The sequence below is a fragment of the Camelina sativa genome, chromosome 13 (genome assembly GCF_000633955.1).
Source record: "Camelina sativa cultivar DH55 chromosome 13, Cs, whole genome shotgun sequence".
NCBI classification, from domain to species: Eukaryota; Viridiplantae; Streptophyta; class Magnoliopsida; order Brassicales; family Brassicaceae; genus Camelina; species Camelina sativa.
Window position 1 is genome coordinate 20,476,158 of NC_025697.1, and position 22,923 is coordinate 20,499,080.

The window sequence follows — 22,923 nt, forward strand, 5'->3', positions numbered from 1 at the left end:
AAACATTAAATATCAAACGCTAAAATTGATTAAATAAAACAAAACAACTAATAATAATAATGGTCTTCCAATACATCCTAATACAAGAAAAAATTGATTTAAATCTACAAGTCCGTTACAATAATAAAACTAGCAATACATAATAAGAAAAACCTAAAACCAAATATATAACCAATGAACATTGTCAAGAACTATATTAATAATAATTTTATAATTACAAACAGATATAAAATTATCCAAAAATAATAAAAATAAAAATAAAATATAAAACAATTCCGCGGGGTAGCGCGAATTTTATCCTAATTGACAATAAAAGTCTTTGGTTTTTCTTAAAAGCTTGACACATCAGCATTCAGAACAATTCTGTAGGTGACACATTAATTAAAATCAATAGCCTATCAAAATATAAGAATTAATATGCTCACCCGAAAAACTGCCAAGCTGGAACATAAACAAAAATTGTCGTATATGAAAATCATTAAACATCTCGATTCCAACTTCTTCTTTCTAACGCTGCCATTTGAAAGCATAAAAATCTTCTTAAGCTAGAGCATAATACTTCTTCTCTCCGATGAGAATCTATTTCATGATAACTCAATTTCATCTTCTGCTTTCTTATTCGATTTCTAATTTGATTTAAAGCATATTATGCTTTCTTCTCCGATGAGAATCGATTCACATCGCTGTGTGCTTGATTTATTCTGGTAAGAGCATGATCTAATTTGTGTTGCTAGGTAACAAATTTTGTCAGAAGAAACAGAAGTAATAAACGCATCTTTGCTACATCTTCTCCGACTTGAGAATTGAGAGATGGATGATAAAGTCCGATTTGTTAGCCTCTTTTTGTATTAGTTCTCAATCACTCACGTCGTCCTCAATGCTTGTGTTAAACTTCAATAATCCTCAGTCTATTCATTCTCATTTCCTAGATTTTGTTCTAATATGTTTGTTTAGCAATTCTTAGTACAATAGATTGATCCAGAATAATAGATATGGGTTTATGATTAGGGTATATTCAAAAATTGGGTTTACAAGAAGAGAAAACTGGTTCCAAGTAGCCTCATTGGTATTGATTTGGGTCTTTATCGCTTATATGTTGACATTAAAAGAGTAACTAACATTTCGAATGCTGGTCCATTGTCATTTTTCTTAAATGTTAACTGCATGTGTGTTAAGCACTTGACTTGTCTTTACATGTTGGTCCTATTTCTCTAGCTATTTTCCCTCCAAAAAAACATGATTTCTGACTTATGGTTATATTTTGTCCTTATTCAACATTAACGTGAGAACATGATGATGTGGGTATTTGGCTATGGCTCTCTTGTGTGGATCCCATGATTTCACTACGATGAGAAAGTGTTAGGTTTCATCAAGGGATATAACGTGTCTATGACTTTGGTAACTCTATAGTCTTTGTTTAAGGATTTAACTACGAAGCCGCAAAACAAGTCACAAACCAAACCGTAATTGTTAAATCAGAGTTTAGTATAGAGCATAGTGTTTAATGTCCGGTAGATATCTCATTTGGTTTAATGGTATTGAGAAGCAGTAACATGCTTTGTCTTATTACACAGGTGGGGTCCAAGATGTTCTTAGGGGTCACTGCATCAGTGACAAGCTGGGGTGCAGATGAGACTTGCTGCCCTATAAATAATAGGAATGGCGAACTAGAACCTCATCCTTTAAAGGGTTGGTGTATATTTGTCCTATTCGTAAAGACCCTGACCTTGCGTCAGGAAAAGTGGAAACCGGTTCTACGTCGTAAAGGAAGCGTGTGCCCAATCACTAAACAAATATTCAGTCAATAGGAGCCCTACTTCCCTCGACCTCATCACTTTAATTGCATCGCAAGTATAATCTTGGAGGACTTCCCAATACTTGCCAAGGTCTTTACTACTGCAATGTCGTAAGTGGAGTCATTAGAGGAGCTTTGAAAACGGTCAGTCTCCTTTTTATTCCCATTTTTATGTTACATAAATTGCCTTTTTCAATCTTCTCATACAAACAGACTCCCTAGAAAATGAAAAGGAATTTCTCATATTCCTCAATTACCATGTGTAGAAGAACATCTTTGGGCTTAGTGCTTATGTCCTTTTATCCGTCTCCACAATGATCATGTTTCGATGACATGGACGTGTGATGTTCTTCGAGGGGATGATGTTGCAGGAGAAGCTACTGAAACAAGTCTTCAAGCTATTTAGATGAAGCATTCGTTGATATATGTGTCTAAGCAAAACAAAATTGCATATAGTTAATGAATTGATATATGTATATTTAGATGAAGCATTCGTTGCATTTTCACGCTCAAAAGTATTTATCAAAATATGCAAAACAGTCGCAAACAACAATTTGAGAGAAATCAAAACATCTTCGGGCAATAATATAATTGCTAATGTATCTAAAAGATTCAAACAATTTTAATTTAATTTTGATTGCAGAGATAAAAAAATATAAAATGAAAAAATCATCAAAAAAGAACCCGCTGGGTAGCGCGGGTATCAACCTAGTTTTCCTTTAAAAACAGTATTTCCATTTATATAACTTTTTCTTTTTGAAATATATAACATCGTGTTTTGAATTATTATATTTTTTTGTTTATCACATCATCATAAAAGTCTTAATCTTATTCGTGGATTGCTTAGGCATGAATTTGGATGTTAAAGAAAAGTCACAAAACCAGATCGAAAACATACATAGAAAATATGAATACATTGTAACTATGTTGGGCAGCGAAATCCATCGGGAAGGGTTCGTCCACAGGCGTCAAGGGCCAAGTTAAGGTGAATAGGAGTGTCGATGGTGATGCCAAGAATGCTAAGCTTAAGTGCAGTGCAAAAGCAAAGCGCAACATCAAGATCAATTAGACCAAAGAGAATAGAGCAACAAGGTCTCATTACTGGTGCACCGAGATTCAAGTTGATGAGGTTGAGAACATTTGCGCATGTCGAAAGTTTGAGAGCGTCTCTTGGGCAAGTGCTGCCTGCGGAAACCTGGGTAATGATGAGGTTGAGGAAGAGAATATTGCTCACAAGGAATAAAGCAAGGATAGTTGAGGTCTTTGGAGCCATTGTCATCCCGATCTTGTGTTTCCGAATCTTTCTATATGTTTGTGAGTTACTTTGAGTTATGTAGCATATATGTAAATGAAGGGTATTTATAATGTTTGAAATGTTCATTGGTTTGATTATAAATAAGTGATTTAAATCTGTTATTTATAGTGACTATAAATGTTCTTTTTCTTTTGTATAAACTACATAAAGTTAATTTAAAATTAGCTCTTCTAGTTAATTTTTAATATTAAACTAGAATTATATATGAGGTAATATTAGAAGTAGAAATATATCATACTTGAACATATACTAACCGGTCGGAAAATTCCTACAATGCAGAGACATGATAAATCTAATCTAATTAGGTTTTCTTGTTCGGTTGTCTATTTTTGTTTACTTTGCTCACAGATAAAGTTTATATATCGATGTTGACCCAACATTTAGTATTCTTTTACATTAATATAGAATAGACAATGAAAATGTTTGTTATGATCAGTGGTTCTGTTCCGATATGTGTATTTTCTTGGTTTAGAGCCACAAACTCACAGTGTTTTATTTAAATTCGGATTATAACACTATGGTGATACTAGTACAATGAATCTACTAGGTTACAAGTTCCGGTGTTGAGTCTTTTTAGTTAGGTACTAATACAGTTATGAAATTAAAATCTTATTAATTTTATAATTTTCTTTACAGATTATGATTACCATTCAATATTCATTCTAACTTTTTATTTCTCTATTCAATTCTCTTTGTTCATTCATTTCTAGTGGTCTTCTAATATATATATAGTCAAGCCACGATATGGTAAAAGAAAGATTGAACATTACAATTGGTAAAATTACAAACAAAGAAGGTATAAACCAAACCATTTACCAATTGAGTGCTTTCATCATAAATTTGAGTCATGACCTTCCTTATTGCCACTCGCTTCCTCTAACATTTCCATGAACCCTTTCTTCTTATTTCCTCTCACTGTTGTTGTTGGCATCGAGTTGAAATGAATACCTTCATCTTGAATTGATGCTTCTTCGAATCTTGTCCATAGCTCTTTCTTCAGAGTACTCTCACCCGCTCTTGTCCTGTTTTTCGTCATTACGCTCTCTGGTTCTTTAAACACTGGAGTATTCTCAACCACCATTGACATGCTTCCCTCTAAGAAAACAGTTGAGAAAGTAAAAAAGATCATCGATATGGAGTAATGAGTAATCATAAAGAAATGAACAAAAGCATCAACCTTTTTTTTACCTGTAGTGTGTTTTGCTTCTGGATTAATGTTTGGAAGATCAAATGATGATACCATTCCGGAAACACCAGTTTCATCAATTGGTTTCTTCTCATTCACAGGCTTCACAAAAACACATGTTTTAGGAGGAGAAAACCACCAAACCGGAGAGGATTCAAGATCTGTTTTTCTTGTTATTGGAGCATGTTGTATTCCCAAAAGCTCTGGATACTTTGAACACAGATCGTCTGCTTTATCAAAACCAGAGGGTCCAGAGCTTTGTGAACCATTAAAAGTGCTAGCTCCCAGTTCAGAGCAAGTGGACTTACAAGCACCTTGCTTTCCCCGTAGAGAAGATTCAGGAACCGGTCTAAACAGTCTACAAGATTTTGGAGGCGACATCTTCAAGCAAGGGGTCATTAGAAGCTCGGACTGGATTTTTCTCCTGAGTACTGGTGAAGAGTTACCAAGTCCTGCAGTTTTCATCAACTCACCTCCTAAAGAATCATCATCACTTGTTTCTTTAGAAACTTGAAGCGATTGATTTGCAGCAGCAGTTGGGAAAATCCTTTTAGCCGTAAGCTTTGACGCATTCTGATGTTTAAGGAACTCAGATTTCCCTAACGGTAATGGTGTCAAAAGAAAGAGTTGTCTACCTTTGTCAGCGTTATGATCACCACCACGCCAATGCACAAGAGGAGAAGGAGAGACTAAAGGCTCAAACTGACTAGGTTCAGGACTCTCAACATCAAACAAATCTCCTTCTTCTTCTTTACTTGATCTCACACAGCTAGTGCTCATCAAAAGCTGTTCCTCCTGATCCTTTGGAAGCAATTCAGATTCGGTTATCACTTCTTGTAATCGAGGAAACCATGGCTGCATAATCAAAAAGAAAAAAAGATTACATATAAAGTTCTAAAAAGCAAATGGTTAAACATACAAAAAGGAATGGTACCTTTAGTGTGGATAGCATATCAGACAATACAAATCTGAAAGATTCAACTTCTCTAGTCCCTTGTTTGGTCACAGTCTTACTACTACGCTTCATGGTTTGTACAACAAGCTCATCAATCTAAAAAAATTCCACATAACTCAATTAGCCATAACTCATACATACTACAGAGAGTATATACATCATAACAATATGAAACATCAATCTCTCAGGTAAAATGAAAAGGAGTGAAGCCAAAGAGTAGCAAAAGGACCTGATGGAGAACAGATGTAATATCAGAATGTACAAGGAAGAGTTGATCCAACTCATACTCATAACAACCACCACCAACTCCATGTTCTTCTTCTGTATGATTCATTTTTCACTAACTGCAAAAAGTAAACACTCAGAGAAACAAAACAAAATTGAAAATTTCCCTCTAATTTTATACATGTTCCTCTAACAACATCATCTCATCTGGTTTATATAAGGTTCGATTTCACTATGGGTTTTGCACAAAGAAAGCTAGATCTGGAGAATCGCAATGCAAAAACAAAAGTATTACGAATTTTGTTGGTATCTAAACATCACACTCTTCTTCGATTTTATTTTGTTCTAGATTGAGAAGAGCCAGTGAGAAAGAGAGTTCCAGAATTAGATTAACACGATTGCGAAAACAAACCAATTTCGAAATTGAAATTGAAATGACAGAGAAGCTTTATCAAAGTAAAGGCGAAGAGAGAGAGAGAGAGAGAGAGAGAGAGAGAGAGAGAGAGAGAGGGGCGATTCGAGATGTGGAGCAAACCTGTATGATTTTCCGGTAGACGGAGATAGAGCTCGGCGTTAGGGTTTCAAGAAGAAGACGAAGGCGGGATTTTGTAATTTTTTTCGAAATTTGGGGGTTTGAAGTTTGAAGAAGAAGATGACAAATTGAGAGTGAGAGAGAGAGAGAGAGAGCGTTGTGTACTGACTGACTGACTCCAGAGAGAGAAAGAGAGGAATAAAAGAAATCAAATTCTGTCTTTTTATTAGAATTAGTTTTAAGGACAATTATCATAAATACCATTAAAATTGGTTTTTATTCCAAAAGTATTATAATTTAGTTTTTTTCCAAAAATACCACTAATATGTATTTTTTTCCAAAAATACTGCATAATTGAATTAAAGTTCTAATACTAAAAACTAATCTCTAAATTCTAAATACTAAACCCTACCACTAAAAACTATTCTCTAAAACTAAATGTGTCAACCTAAAATTAAAAAAAAAAATTGACATCTTTAAAAATCAATTTTTGTGTTTGTAGTAAGTTTGGAAAAAAAAAACTTTATAATATTTTTGGAAAAAAAACTAAAATATGGTATTTTTGGAAAAAAACCTTTTGAGTTGTATTTAAAGGAATTTCTCTAATTTTAATCATGTATCCATAAAATGGGCCGAATATAATATGGGCTACAGTTGGCAATAAAGCCCAATGATTTGTGACATTTTCATTGTCATTGGCTGATGTTACTATTTTAACCTTCAAACTCTACCGTTTTATGCCGAATTACCCAACAAGCGTCCAATTTGATCGTAGCACACAGTACATTTCGTCTGGTGTGGCTCGGCTTTTGCGATTTCCCATTCCACAGTTTTAGGAAAGTTCTATTTATTTTAATTTTATCTTTTACTTCGAAAAAGATATAGAGCAGTCTTGTAAAATAAAATATAACACATAATATAAACCTTTAATATATTTTGAAGTTTTTAAGTTTCATATATATATATATATATATATATATATATAATCGAAGTATTGTTTTGGACTCTTCATTCTTCCCAAAGATTTCGATTTAATATATATTTATAAAAAATTTGCAAAACTAAGAGTAATGATGATGAGTAATATACATATTACTTCTTGGTTTCATAATATTAATCTGTAGTTTTCTTTAAGATGAAAATTAACTTAACGATTTAGTGAGATATGAAAAAAAATAACCACTAGCTCCAATGAAGTATGATATATATCAATGGTGTCACTATTTTTAAAGAATATTTTTTTTCACTCTACGTACTTCTATTTCTTACAAATAATTTATCCACCGATTTGTATATAAAAATTTCCCAACCTAACAAGTTGTCGTAGTTTAAAAATGATTAATTATAAAACTTTACACTTCACTAGTATAATTTTAACAGAACAAATCAAGAAGCCCCGTTGGAAGCTGTACACTCACACTTCGTTCCAAACTCTTTACTTCAGATCGCCAGCTAAAATAATATAGGGCCTAGGGCTTTTCACATGGTCGGTACATACATATTCTTGATCATTTTGGTTTTACATACATATATCATTATTATATAACTTTAAGTTGCATTTGAATATATAGTTGCACTAATACAATCGTATTACTCATTTGATTCTTTACTCAAACTACTCCACTTACCCTATAAATACCGACTCATACACCCTCGATATCTTCACCAATCTCAAGCATAAACAACACTCCGATCTTCATTCAAGGCTAAGCAAAATGGCTCTTAGAAACTCTCTCGCCATTTTCCTTGCACTGAACATCCTCTTCTTCGCCTTTACCGAAGCCGGCCGCTCCGGTTGTCCACCATCGTCTTCTAACAAACCGAAGCCAACCCCAAGCAGCCCTCCTGCCATCGATACATGCCCAAAAGATGCTTTGAAGCTCGGTGTTTGTGTTCAGGCGCTCAACCTGGTGAATGTGACATTAGGTGCTCCTCCGGTTAAGCCGTGTTGCAGCCTCATTGACGGTTTGGTTGATCTTGAAGCTGCAGTTTGTCTTTGTACCGCGCTTAAAGCTAGCATTCTCGGCATCAACATTAACCTTCCAATCAACCTTAGCTTGCTCCTCAATGTTTGCAGCAGAAAGCCTCCACGTGGCTTCCAATGCCCTTAATTTAAATTTTCTTAGTCCTGAATTTGTTGGGCATGCATGAAATGTGCTCGAACGTTAAATTGTATTCCTTTCCTTTTTTTTTTTTTTTTGTGTGTGTTTTCTGCTTATTTGATTTGGTGCATGAGAAAGAGGAAGATCCTCATCAAGAAATATGGGTTTGTGTTGTTGTAATCTATTTCACTTGTCTTGATAATAAAATAATGCTTTTGTTTTAGTGTTACCAACTATGCTTGCTTCGTTTTTAATCAAAATAATGTAGGGGGGAATAACTTTAATCTGGTCCGTGAGTGTTGGATTTGTTCATGCACACGTGCATTTAGGATTATTCACAGTAAATGAACTGTACTGATATTAAGAGGAATATACATACAAACACCAAGGATTATTCATCAGAGATTATTTAATTCTGCATCAGAAAGCCATGCATGGTCTACAGAGTTTGTAGCAACTAGCAACACGTACGTGCGAGGAATGAGAAAATATAATCATGATAAATAGTGAAAAAGGTGGTAAACTATAGTAATTAATATATATTATCTTATTTAGAATAAGCTACGTACTCTGAACTCTAAATAGTTAATAGAAGTTATTTACCAAAATGCGAACTATTTTCCGTTGGTACGTATCTTTGATTTTAAAGTCGGATCTCACAATAGATCGACGGACTAAACCCAAAAGCCGGTTAAACATCAAACGCACAAGAGTAAATAACATTTTGCCAAAAAAAAAAAGAGTAAATTAACTTTAGCATATAAATGTTTTATATGTGAACTATATATATATATATATATATACATGTAGGGAGTTTGGATTATGATTGTTGTATTTATACATATTGTTTGCTTTATAAATTTCATAGTCAAAATCTATTAGTAATCAATAAATTGATTATTGTTTTTTATATAATATTTTAGGAGTCTCTTCAAGCTATAACCTCGCCAGAATATAACACTAAGTTTGGTTCAGTTTGGTAAGATCAGTTTCAACCAGTGTTCAAGAAAGCGCTAGGCGGTATCTGGGCGGTGACCCAACGCCTAGCGCCTAGAACGCTTAGTCGGAGCCTAAACGGTTTTTAGGCGGTTTAGGCGTTTCCAACATAAAACATTATATATATATAATTATATTAAAATATATGTTATAAAAATAAAAAATTTATAAATTATAAACAACGGTAAGAAAAATACATTTATTTAAGTTATATTAACAACATATAAATGTTTATAATTACTTATATAGATATAAAACATAATAATTTAATTATATGTAATTTAAAAATCAAAATAAATATTAAAATAAAATGTATATAATTTTAAGCGGGTTAGGCGGTCATTTAGGCGTCTGCTGAGCGCCTACCGCCTAGACGGCGCCTAGGCGGCCGCCTAGACCGCTTTCTTGAACACTGGTTTCAACCGATTGAATTAATTTTGGGTTAGGAAATTTTCTGTTTGATATGGGTTAGCATATGTCAAACTATAACACTATATGAATTTCTGATTCAAAACCAATCCAGGATGAATACATTAAATATTTCTTTCTTTCTGATCTTCTAATTCTATTTTTTCTTAGTTTTTAAAATTATTTTTCTTTCATATTTGAATTCTGACCCGTTGAGAACTAAGAGTTATTTTCTTTCACCTTAAATTCCCGACCTGATGAGAATTCAAATGAACACCAATACTCTATTGAATATCTGAACTTACGTTGTGGGCGAGTTTGGGTTAATTATGATTTGCAAACGAATATTATGAAGTGCGCAGCATGTGTTTTTGGTAACAACAAGTAACATCCTCTGAAACCTAAGCATCATGATTTATTTTGTACTATCGTTTATGTGAATCAAATCGTTCCAAATCCCATAAATTTCGGGTCAACTTTCACTCAATAAGAAAAATATACAGAAAAATTTCAACTTCGTTTTAACTTAATGATTGTTTTTGATCATTGATTTTCTAGGTTTTATATTGTACAGAAATATGTTTTAAAATCCTTTTTGTAAGATATCGATAATATTTACTACAGTTTTTACTTATCTTCTATCAACCGAAAGAATTCATATGGAAACATATATATATATATATATATATATATATATATATTTTAACAAAACGGAAACATATATGTTAATCTCCTAAAATCATATGGTAACATGCATAAACATAACCATAACTTTGCCTTTTGATTGGATTTTCTTAACTTCGCCTTTTGATAGGATTTTCTTAAGAGACAAGAAGACGATAATCACCACAACATATTACTTGGTTTAAACTATTTGAAGTTTTGAACCATACCAACTTTTTTCATTTTTCACTTCTTTTAGAAATACTATGTAGTTAACTAATGAGAAATTCATTATTAGAAGAAAAAAGAATATAGTGGACCAATCAATTGATCAATTTATTAAAAAAAGAATAATATGGAATGATGATTATCATATTGTTACTAGCATGTCGAAGGAATAACTACATTCTCCACCTCTCCTATAGGCTGTAGCAAGCTACTACCCGTGAACCACATTTTGGCAGGTAATTCGACCGTATTTTATAATCCAAATATGATAAGATAATCACCACCATACACGAAACAATAAGTTATTTATTCAGCAAAAGGATAAAATAGTAGAATCTCGCACATACATCTCATTCAATCGCACATACATCTCATTCAATATAGAAACAAATGATATCCGGAAGAGATATATTTAATGTAACTACATCAGCAAGTAAATCTAAACTATAAATATTACATAATTTAACTAAAGAAAAAGATTAAAACACTAAAATCCACAACCATAGGTTTTTAAATATCATATATTCTTGTATGTGTATCCTAAATTAAATTAGTTAGGTTTTTTAGGTTTATACATACCAATATTTTTGAAACGACCCTACCCCCACCTTTCTTAATTTACTTCACGTCTTCTATCGGCCCTGTATCCATCTTGATTTGATGGCGAGTACGCTACATTTGGGATGTTTTAAAGGTTTTTTACCGACCCTACAAACTTTTCATAAATTATACGGTGTCGGCAATCAATTTTTTGGAAAGTTATCCATTTTGGAATTGCTGCAATTCAAGTACACTTAGTTGTGGAGTTTTTTAGTATGGTTTACTAAAAAGATAAGTGCACTTTGACAATATAAGTAACCAAATCAATTTTTTTAAATCTTTCTGCATTCATCACCATAATTCCTAAAATCAAAGTGTTACAATTTGCATATAAACTACATATAATTTTGGATGAATTTGGATTTTTTTTTGTTCCAAACTATCAAATTGACCTTTTTGATCTCAAATTTGTGTTTAACCATCTCATAAAGTGGGGAAAGTCTATACAATGAAAATATACATTTGAGATATTTTTATATTTTAACCCAAACAAAAATAACCAAACTAGTCTATCTGTTATACGTAATGATTTGATAGGTCGTCATAAACTTTGTCTTTGTGTGAGATTATGTGTAAACAATGTTGTTTTAGAAATAATGGTGATATAAGTCTACCCCGTGACATAGAGATTTGTTAAAGGATAAGATATGTTCACATGGACAGCGTGAAGGACTAAAGAACAATAATTCCATTTTAGTCTTTAGATGTGCTAAGTATATTGGCCGAGGGTGCCCAAAACACACTTGCAATGTACATAATATATTTGCTTAATATACTAATAATTCGGAATAATTTTTCTTTATTAAGGTAATAATAGAAATGTTAAGGTAGCAATAGAAGTGTGATCAAGAATGTATAGCTCAACTGGTAAAAATCTCATGCAAAAATTCAAAGGTTGTTACTTGTTAGTTCGAATGACTTTTGGAATTAGATCATATAACATCTTCTCGTTCACAACAAAATAAAAATAAAAATAATAAAATATGTAATTTAAGAAAACAAAATAGAGTGATAGCTATTATTAATGGTTGGCCTTAGTTTAAAAGCAAGGCCAAAGGTGAGTTTTAATTTTTAGTCTCTTATGTACTGTTGTAATTTATAAAGATGTCCCTTATCTTTCTTTTTTTTTCTTTTGAAATATTTTTCTTTAAAACACTTAAAATCCCTCTAACAACCCACCATTGGAGAAGGTTTGGAAATTCTTCATAGAACCTCTATATTATATTTAATAATAATAATAATAATAATAATAATAATAATAATAATAATAATAATAATAATAATAATAATAATAATAATAATAATAATAATAATAATAATAAAAATAATAATAATAATTAGAAGTAGTTATGTACTAATTAGAATATTGCTCATGTTTTGAAATAGCCACCGTGTATGTCTAAGGCTTTAGATGGTAATTTATCTCATAAATAGCGAGAAAGAAACAGATGACAAGTATTATGCTTCAAAACAATTAGAACACAAGTATTATGCTTATTAAAAAAAAAAAAAAAAAAGGGTGACAACCAATTTATGAGACTTTGTACAACTAATTCCTAAGTGAAAACAATATATTTGATTAATTAAAATTAGAACGATGACAATGATGAGTTGATGACAAGTAAGTTGTCCTTAATAATCAAACTATATCTATAAAAATATATTAGTCAACTAATCCACTATTAAAGACAAATTATCAATTAAACCTTCACATTCTCTCCTAATGAAAACACTATAAATACCCACTAAACACTTAACATTTCTCTCCACCAATCTCAAACAAACTTAAACTCACTACTACTTCTTGAGCCTTTTCACCTCCAGAAACAAATGGCTCCAAGAACCTCCCTTGCACTTTTCCTTTCCCTCAACCTCCTCTTCTTCACTCTCACCTCTGCGACCACCCCAAGCACAGGGTCTTGTCCTAAAGATTCTCTACAGCTCGGTGTTTGCGCCAATGTGCTCAAGCTAGTTGACTTAACATTGGGAAACCCACCAGTAAAGCCATGCTGCTCTCTCATCCAAGGCTTGGCTGACCTTGAGGCTGCAGCCTGCCTCTGTACTTTGCTCAAGGTTAACCTTCTTGGAATCAACCTTAACCTTCCCATTAATCTCAGCGTACTCCTCAATGTTTGCGGTAGAAAAGCTCCAACGAACTTCCAGTGCGCCTAAGTTGAATACTTATGAACTCTTGGAACCTACTTTCTTAAGTTCTTGTTTTATTTAATTAAGGTGATTATTTTTTTTTTGTTTTTTTGTATTTTTCTTGAACTGTTTGAAATAAACGTACGTTCTCATGCAATAATGGATAATCAGTTTGTCTGTGACTGTTATCGGCAAATATGTACTCCTTTGCTTAATTGTTCCTCCATCTCTTCTTTGTAACTGTGTCTTTCGAACTCGATAAATAAATTCACTTCTTACCATTTTTTTTTTTTGGGCAAAAATTTCACTTCTTACTATAATTAAATTTTAACATAGCGAATGAAATAGCACCAATATTGGAAACTGTATACTTCACACTTCGTTCCAAACTCGTTCCTTCAGATCGCCTGCTAGGGCTTTTAAACCACATGGTCGGTACACATATACATATTATTGATCATTTTGCTTTTACATACATATATCATACTTATAAGTTTAAGTTATAACCCTAAGTACTCAATCTAAAACAGTCTTGTACTCTTGTTACTCATTTGCCCACTCACCCTGTAAATACCGACTAATACAAAATCTCAATGACTTAACCAACCTACAGTGTACGTGCGGGGAATGAGCTATATATCGAAAGATAATTATGATAAAATAATTAATGGAAAGTTAACTGTAGTCATATATCCTTATTTAGAATAAGCTACGTACTCTGAACTCTAAAACATGCTTAATAGAAGTTATTTACCAAAATGCTGACTGTTTCAGTTGGTATCTTTGAATTGCTATTGCATCTGTGGATCAATTATTCGTAAAACTCCTGCAAGCGCATTCATTTTTCAAATGCTAAGTCATACTCTTTCGTTCAAAACACTATAAACACTTTGAAATTGTAACCTTTCACTTGTACAAATTTCTGCATTCACTGCATTTAAACCAGTCAAGCCTTTAAAGACAGACCTCACAATGACCTTATCGGACTAAACCTAAAAGCTGGTTAAATCTCAAACGAAACTACAAAAGAGTACTTAACTAATATAAATGTTTTTTTTTAACCAAGAATATAAATATTTATAGTGAAAATAGACTAGATTGACACAATTTGGAAAAAAAAATTGCTCGATTGACACCCTCTCTTAGGAGAAAACTAGATTGACACAACTTTGTGTCTAAATTACCAAAAGCCCAATTAAATTGAATTAGAAAATAAAAACTAAGTGATTAAATAAAAAATAAAAATATTCAGAGTGAAACCTCTCACCTAAAAAACCCCGACAATCCTTTTTTTTTTAAAAACCGATATCGGCTTTGTTTCTTCCGCCGGCGAAGAAGAGCTTTTACAGTCCAGCGAGATTCTGAGGTCGTCAGCGTTGGCTCGTTATTCCGACGGCAACGGTGTTGGGTCGTTTATTCCGATGGCGAATTAAGAACCCTAGTGGCTTCGGTGGTGGTTGATTTTCGGATTCGGCGCCGGTGTTCTTCAAGCCCTTGCCAGTGTTACACCCTTTGAGGTATGAAAGCTTTCCTTTTTGTTGCTTTTTGGCTTAATTGACAGGACAAAAACGACCCATCAAATCACATGTCTTCCCTTCCCCTTAATTTGTTAAATTAGTTTTGGTCAGAGTGATTTTGTACAACTGAAAATTGTAGATTTTCGGATTCGGTGGTTGTTGATATTCGGATTCGGTGGGTGGTTGTGTTTTTTCCTTTATAGAATCGATTACTCAGTTGATTGAAATTGTATTAACCTTGATTTTGTTTTGGGTCTTGTTATTCAATAGTTTTGGTTTCCACTTCAAGCTCGTTTTTTGAAGTCTGATTTGATTTTGGCGTGGAACCAATAGCTTTGGTCGGTGGTTCTTCATAAATCCGGTATGTTTTCAGTTCTCTCCCTCCTCCCCCTGTTTCATTCATCATAGCTATTTATTCAAAACTTAGAGCGCCCATAAGAGGCGCCAATTCTTTCGGTTAAATCCGCTTAGACCTACACTGATTTCTTTTCTATTGTTGGATTGAATACGGATGAGTCCATCAACCCGACTTATTTTACCTAGTAGTACTAAAATTTTGAATTGTTTGGTTTTCTAGTAATCTTGAAGTCAACAGTTCGAATAGTTTGCTTTTCGTCAAATCTATTTTCAAAAACATAACAGAGACATGATAGGCTAGGTCCAGTGAACATGATAAGTGTTTATCTTCACTGTTTAATTTCTCTATTGTATTTTTGATGATTCAGATCTTCAGTTCCAAGCACAATTTAAAGGAAACCCAGTTTAGCATTCGTCCAGCTTCTTTTAGGTTCATTTAGCTTTTTATTTGGTATGCTGTTCTTTTCTGATTGTTTTCATCGGTAATATATAATAAGAACTCACATTGTGAATGATGCATTGTACTTTTTTGGGTCCCCTTTCGTTACTTCCTCTTATGTTTTAGCTTCTTTCATATTATATAAGTATTGTGTGTGTGTGTGTGTCTTTTTAAAACTGCCAACTTGTGAATGATTTAGTTTTATCCTAACTGTTTTTTTTTTTATGTTTAGGAATGGCATCATCAAGCAATATCATCAAATATCCTCCTCTACTTTATGAAGAAGGGAAATCGCCTCTCCAACATAGGAGCATGAACCACAATTGTTTTGTGTCCAAAATTGGAATTTTGAGAGAAGGATTAGGGGTGGACGTGTGGGATAAACTCAAGGACTCATCTCTTGGAGTGTTTATAAAGTTTGCTGAATTGGAATACACCTGGGCTGCGCAGAGAGTTCACTTTCTACTCACACATCAGCTGAGAATCAACAACATTCATGAGGTTTGGTCTTTGATCGATAATAGGCCAATTAGATTTTCTTTAAATGAGTTTGCAGAGATAACAAGGTTAAATTGTGATGCATTTGACCTTTTAGAGAACTTTGATGTTGATCACCATGATTTCTGGAAAGAAATGAAAATACCAACAACCCTTGATGGTCCTATGTGGAGTGAGTTGGTAAAGGTTATTGATTCTAACAAAACATGACATCTTGATAAGAGAATGATGGTTGGTAGGTTATGTTTGTTGTCAGTATGCGTACATGGAATTCATCATACATCTAGAATCCCGTTGGCAACCGCTAAGAGAGTTTTAGATCCAGTTGCTTTTGAAAAACATCCATGGGGTCGGGTTGCTTTTAGTAGTCTAGTGAATTCTGTGAAGATGGTTGACTATGACAGAGATTCATACACCATACACGGGTGTGTTCATGCTTTGTTAATTTGGTTGTATGAGAGTGTTACTGGAATAGGAGAAAGTTATGGGGTTAGAAGGATAGAAACCACTGGTGTTCCACTTCTTGATTGGCGATCATCTCGAAAACGTATCAACTTCACAAACTTCATCCAAAACGAGAAGAAGTTGCATGGACAGTTTAGTAGTGGTGCTAGTTTGTTACTATCTTTTTAAACAAAAATACTTTTGACATCAACAAATAATTTGTGTGAATTTAAAGTTATTACCAGTGTTAATCACTTTATTCATGGCTTGTAGGTTCGTGTTAGGCATATGGTTCATGTTTCAGAGGAAAACATGTATCCTCTATGGCCTGACACAGATGAGCATACGGATCTACACCTAGACGAGCTACTTAAAGATCTCATTCATAACCGTTTGTCTCTAGATGCTTGGAGTTGTGTCAAAACAGTTGGTATAAGTTCAAAAAAGAAGAAAAGAAGTGCTGAAGCTGATAAGGTGAATGACAACAGAGGGTGCAATCCTAAGAAAAAAAAGATTGACAGATAGTGATCCTAAATGTGAACAAGGAGAAAATGTAACCAACATGGAGGTAAGGTTTCGTTTTCCTTTACCGTAATTGATTAACATTTTTTGTCTTCTCTATTATGATATTAATGAACATGTTATTGTAGGATGGTAAGGATGACAAGTCAATTTCTTTGGATATTTGGAGGGCGATTGAGAAAATGAATGAGACTATTTCTGACTTGGGCAAAACACTCAACAGTCGAATAGATGCTTTGGAGAGTAAATTTGAAACATTCGTTGAAAAAAAAATGACGGTGTTCAAAGAGGAGATGGGTGAGAGGATTAAAGCATTGGAGAAAGAAAGAAAAGAGCCAAAAGACGCTGATGTACGGAATGATGCCACTTCGCACACCATTAACGATGATGAGGGAATAAGTAAAGCACCTGTAAGTTACATTTTCCTTTACTTCTCATGTTCTGTTGTTGTCTAAAACTTCTCATGTTCTGTTTTTAAAAAACTCGATCACGTCGTTTTATTTTTTTACTTCTCATGTTCTGTTTTTTTTTTACTTCTCATGTTCTATTTTTTAAAAACTTCTCATGTTCTGAATTTATAAAACTTCTCATGTTCTATTTTTTTTAAACTTCTCATGTTCTGTTTTTTTTAAACTTCTCATGTTCTGTTTGTTTTTTTCTTAAACATATCATGGATTGTTTTTGCTTCTCATGTTCGATTTTCTTACCTCCTTGGAATGTTCTGTTTGGTTGCAGTCATGGATTGTTGAGATGAAGCAGACATCACAAGATGAATTTCCAGTTCAAAGGGTGGTGAGGAAAGAATCTATGAAGGTTGGGAAGAAGGAAACTTCCAAGATAAAGAAGATTACTGGTCTTGCTTCTGACGATGTTGAGGATATTACTACCCAAGTTCAGAAAGCTAAATTGAAAATAGCTTCCAGTTCTGAAGATACATGGTCCAACAAGGAGGATCAGTTGGTACATAAAAAACTTGAGGTGACATTAAACCGCCTTGGAGAGGCTTTGACGAAGTTGGATGGACCTGGACCTTTGAAGACTTCTAGACGCGTGCCCCAGTTGGCAGAATCGCAGAAGTATCCTTACCTTGGTAACTCGACAGTCAAGCGGATCATTACAAGGGGTGATAATGTGTTAGGCGATCATCTTAAGCCTGTAGATGATGAGAAACATCAGAGACTTCTGGATTTTCTCAGCCTTGATAAGTATATATCAACAACTCTGAATAGTTTATAAAAGTTACTATCATTATCTATATATGTACTAACTTTTTCTTATATTCACAGGGAAGAGCCACTTAGCACCAGCAACGCAGCTGTGAGATTCTATTGGAAAATTATGACTCCAAGGAAACATTGGCCAAGCTATGACTATGGATGGTTGACAGAACATGTAAGTTTATTTTTGATAATTTAGTATAGGCGTTTATTCAATACTATATTTTCGCTTATTCTAGTTTTTATTTTTTTGAATGTAGCACATGGGTTGTGCAATGGCTATGTTCCGGCGAAGATATATGCGTGAGCCTTGTCCGTATCCTAAAGAGCGCATAGCTTTCTTAGACCAAGATCTGATGACTACATTGAAGAAGGACTACATACAGTTTGATATGGGGCCTAAGAATTTTGTGTTTCGGGATTCCTATGTGAAACACGTTTTTGGTGAATATCCTGAGGAGTCAGCTACGAACAAGAAGTGGTGGATTGATGTGGATAACTTATACGCTTGTCTTTTTGTCAATGGGAACCATTGGGTGGCTTTGGATATTGACTTGCGAGGTAAGAAGATTCACATCTATGATAGCATACCAACCTTGGTGAATGACGAACAAATGGCCATTGCATGTTTGCCTTTAAGGCGAATGATTCCTGCGATGTTAAGTGACATGATTCCTGAGACAAACCGTAAAAAGAGCAGAGCAATGTTGGAATTGAGAAGGGTGAAGAAAAATGTTCCTCGGAATGAAAATCCAGGTGATTGTGGTGTGTATGCTCTTAAGTACATTGAATGTTTAGCTCTTGGGAAAACATTTGATGGGCTTTGCGATGAGAACATGTTGGCTCTTCGGATTAAGCTTGCAGCGGAATTATACGACGAAGTCAGAGAATTAGCCATACCACCTAATATGACTGATTCACCTCCTCGAGCTGTTATCATCCCTTCCCTAGTTGATGAGTCCTTGTAGACTATTTTGTTTCATTGCCTTACGTTTTGTAATAACATTATAATTGTAGACTATTCTTCTTTTGCATGTGAATGTGAACGTGAATGATGATAATATAACTTGAAGACTACTCTTCTTTTGCATGTGAATTTGAACGTGAACGATGATAATATACTCATTTTAAATTTTAAATTGTTACTAACAAAAGAAGTGGAGAATATAAAAGAACTTTGAACTAAAAAGAATTCTATGTCAATGAAAGCATTGTCATTTTCAACAAAAAAATAAAGAGAACTTGGGAAGATAACAAAAACTAGGAAATTATAGAGTACATGTCTTGCGATTATGCCCTACTTGGTTGCAATTACCACATGTGTATTGTTTTCTTGGCTTCTTCTTTTCCATTGCAATTTCCAATGCTGATTTGATTCTTGAATTCTTTGGTCTACCTGGTTGTTGTTTTGGAATCGGTGGTCTACATACCTTCGTTATCACATGTCCAGGAACAGATTTATCAAGCTCCCTTGGCATGATGGCATTCTCGTAGGAAGTGTAAACGTAGTGTTTCCGATAATAAGGATGACTCATTGAAATGCGAGAAATGTTTCTGAATTCACCGGCCGCAATTGCATGTGCACAAGGGAGTTTCTCCAAGTCAAACCTGCGACACGTACACTTTTTATCTTTCAAATTGACAACATGCAGAGATGTTCCACTTGTTACTTGTACTTGGTGTGCATCGATATCTTGGACAGTAAGTAACTTAGCATAGTCCACACGACCCTATAAAATAATAGCGACATTATATTAGAAACTTAGTTGTATAACATACACACTTGCTAAGAAAGGATGAAAACGAACAGACCTGGAGAATTTTCTCTACACCACGAGTCAAGTCTGTTGTCATCTTCAATGCATCAGTCCTTCTATCTGAAAACCACCTAGTCATCATGGACCTTATTTCTTCCAATAGTTGTACAATAGGAAAGCTCCTAGCATGTGACATGACCTTATTCATTGATTCTGCAATGTTGCTTGTAAGCAAGTTGTACCTATCACCTGGGAAATGTACACGAGTCCACATACGCACATCAGCCCTTACGAGGTACTCATGTAGTGCTGGATTCATGGCTTCTATCTGATCAAATGTGGTTTGAAAGTCGATAAGTCTAAAAGCATTTGCCGCCTTTTTAACCAAAGCAAATTCTGCTCGACCTTTAAACCGAACCAAAATATTCTTGTACATATGGTATGTGCATATTCCCCTACTAGACTTCGGATAAACCTTTTTAATAGCTTTCCCAATTGATTTGTGCCTATCAGAAATAATGGAAAGACTTTCATCATCAGGTATCACACAGCTGAGTTGCTTGAAAAACCATTCCCATGATTCATCATTCTCTGTATCAACCACGGCGAAAGCAATTGGAAAAATCTGAAAATTGCCATCTTGAGCTGTTGCTGTCAGTAGTGTCCCTAAGTATTTTCCCTGTAAAAAAGTACCATCCACAACAACCACTTTCCTCAAAAACGGAAATCCCTGTATGCTTGCACCAAATGCTAGAAAACAGTACTTAAATCTTTGAGCTTCATCAACATCAAGCTGTGTAAAAGTTCCAGGATTTGCCCTTTTTATCATATACAAATATGTAGGAAGCTGCTCATAACCACTCTCTGGACTACCCCTGACCAACTCGCGAGCATGCCTTAACGTTCGATATGCTTTCCAATAATCCATCTATCATCAACAAATATTTTTTTTTCATTGTTGTGAAAAAAAAAACGGAATAATGCTAAAGCTAAACAAAATAATCAAAATAATGCTAAATAAATGGAAAAATTATACCTTGATTTGAAAGCGTTTATTTAACGCTTCAGCAACATGCATTGGCAGTACCTTGGGACCAACTCCACCAACAAAATCTTTGTACAACTCTCCTAGAATATGATGATCTGCTTGTCGGGCACGTGTAGAGCGCTCTGTTACAGAACATGTATGTGCTGAAATAAACACACGGACCTCAAACTTTGGAAAGTGATTTATTGTTGCAGCTCTTACCCTCCACTTGCATCCTTTAACCCAACACTTGACAATCAATAGTGTTGGTCTCGATTTGTAAACAAAATAATCAAACCTTTGTACCAAGGTTAGTATCTTCAAACGTGTTTCTAGGTGCTCCTTTGTATCATATATTTGCCCAACAGCCAAATTCACAGAAGACAAGTCTACCTTTGAGACATCAACAGATTTCTTATTTTCTTCAATATAAAAAGATGAACTTCTGTTCTTCATTGGCAATTTATGATCCTCTTCTTCTGGTGGAATTCCATACATGGTAAAATTCTCATCATCAGAATCTGTTCCGTCAGAATCATCACAATAATCAAATCTACTATCATCTTCATCGATCTCTTCTTCATTTGTGTCGATGGCCATATCAAGATACTCTTCTCCAACCTGATCATTTTCATCTCTTCCTCGTTTCTTACCTTTGTGATTCAAATCAGTCTGTATTTTCTTCTTCACTTCAACACAAAGTCGACCTGTAACCCTTTCCAATTGTCCCAGAAAAGTGTGCAACTGACGAGAATTATCGATAATAACTGGTGGTGTATCACTGGGTAAATCCTGCAATAACCTCTTCGAGATCTTGTAACTCAAGACAACATCAAATACCTTGTTATCCAGCCTGTAATCCTCATATACCATTTCAATGCAATCATCAAATCTGCTTTGATCGTTACATTGTAGAATTCGTGAACCCCTTTCATTATCAACAACAAACAACCATTTGTTGTTGTCAAAGATCCAATTACCACAAACGAGAATCACATGCTTCATATTCTCTTGGTTGTGTAACAATCACTCTAAAACGTGAAGGAAGGGATGGAAAAAAAAAACCACCTTCAAAGAAAAATAATAGAGAAGTCGATAATGAACCCCAAAAGGAAAGAAAGCATGATTAAATCCACATTGGAGAAGAGGAAGAAGGAATTTATGGAAAAAATAAGATGAACCCAAAAGAGAAAAAAAATTTCAGTCGATATAGGGGGAGGGGAGGCACGATACAAAAGAGAAAAAAAAAGGTAAACCCTAGATTCTCGCCATATATGGCAACTGCTACAAAAGTCTGTCGCTTAACTTTAAAAAAAATCTGTCTAAAAAGGCACTAATAAATCTGTCATTACCCCTGAAAAAAATCTGCTGTCACTATATCAACATAAAACAAATCTGTTATCATTGTATTCATATATAATAAATCTGTTATCAAGCAGCATATTTTTTAGTAGGAAAAAACAACTGTCATAACATAAGAAAATCTGCCATAACGTATATTGTGCATGTGGGTCAATATAGCAATTTTAAAAAGACTTTCGAAAATCTGTTATCAAACAACAGATTTTTCCATCAATCCAAAAATCAGTCATAACTTACAAAAAATCTGTCACCACTATATGTCAAACTAGCAATTAATTTTACGTTTATAAATCTGTCGCAATGTGACAGATTTTTTAAGTGAAAAATAAAACTGTTACAACAATCATAAAAAATCTGCCACAAAATTCCTAGAAAATTGATTAAAACAATGAAAATCTGTCATGGCTTTATAAATAAGTCTGTCGCGTTAAGAAAATTTGTTGTTCACAAAAAAACTGTCGTTACACACTTCAAATAAATCTGCCATAGAAAAGAAATCTGCCGTCAAACTCTGCAAATTAATCTGCCATCTAAAATAAGTCTGCAAAAAAAAAAACTGCCATCGACAATAAATCTGCCACTTACAAATTAATCTGCCATTAATTGTATGGCAGACTTTTATAAAAAAAAAAA

General features: G+C 33.9%; 5 protein-coding genes and 1 pseudogene across 5 annotated transcripts; 3 read left to right on the forward strand and 3 right to left on the reverse strand.

Annotated features, from left to right (window-relative positions):
• Window positions 2,574–3,158, reverse strand: LOC104738423 (putative lipid-binding protein AIR1B). The gene has a single exon (XM_010458599.2). It carries the CDS (start codon window positions 3,072–3,074, stop codon window positions 2,718–2,720), a length of 357 nt encoding a protein of 118 aa, XP_010456901.2. The 5' UTR covers window positions 3,075–3,158; the 3' UTR covers window positions 2,574–2,717.
• LOC104737266 lies at window positions 3,800–6,152 on the reverse strand. Its single transcript, XM_010457399.2, has 5 exons — window positions 6,012–6,152; window positions 5,481–5,595; window positions 5,231–5,347; window positions 4,299–5,151; window positions 3,800–4,205 (listed from the first exon to the last, which is right to left on the reverse strand). The coding sequence occupies exons 2-5, from the start codon at window positions 5,583–5,585 to the stop codon at window positions 3,943–3,945; spliced, it is 1,338 nt and encodes a 445-aa protein (XP_010455701.1). The 5' UTR covers window positions 5,586–5,595; window positions 6,012–6,152; the 3' UTR covers window positions 3,800–3,942.
• On the forward strand, window positions 7,655–8,343 carry LOC104737267 (putative lipid-binding protein AIR1). Its single transcript, XM_010457400.2, has one exon. It carries the CDS (start codon window positions 7,724–7,726, stop codon window positions 8,117–8,119), a length of 396 nt encoding a protein of 131 aa, XP_010455702.1. The 5' UTR covers window positions 7,655–7,723; the 3' UTR covers window positions 8,120–8,343.
• Window positions 12,772–13,435, forward strand: LOC104737268 (putative lipid-binding protein AIR1B). Its single transcript, XM_010457401.2, has one exon. It carries the CDS (start codon window positions 12,836–12,838, stop codon window positions 13,175–13,177), a length of 342 nt encoding a protein of 113 aa, XP_010455703.1. The 5' UTR covers window positions 12,772–12,835; the 3' UTR covers window positions 13,178–13,435.
• LOC104738424 lies at window positions 15,706–19,212 on the forward strand (annotated as a pseudogene).
• On the reverse strand, window positions 19,413–21,933 carry LOC104738425. Its single transcript, XM_019234608.1, has 4 exons — window positions 21,582–21,933; window positions 20,938–21,449; window positions 19,957–20,829; window positions 19,413–19,874 (listed from the first exon to the last, which is right to left on the reverse strand). The coding sequence occupies exons 1-4, from the start codon at window positions 21,931–21,933 to the stop codon at window positions 19,413–19,415; spliced, it is 2,199 nt and encodes a 732-aa protein (XP_019090153.1).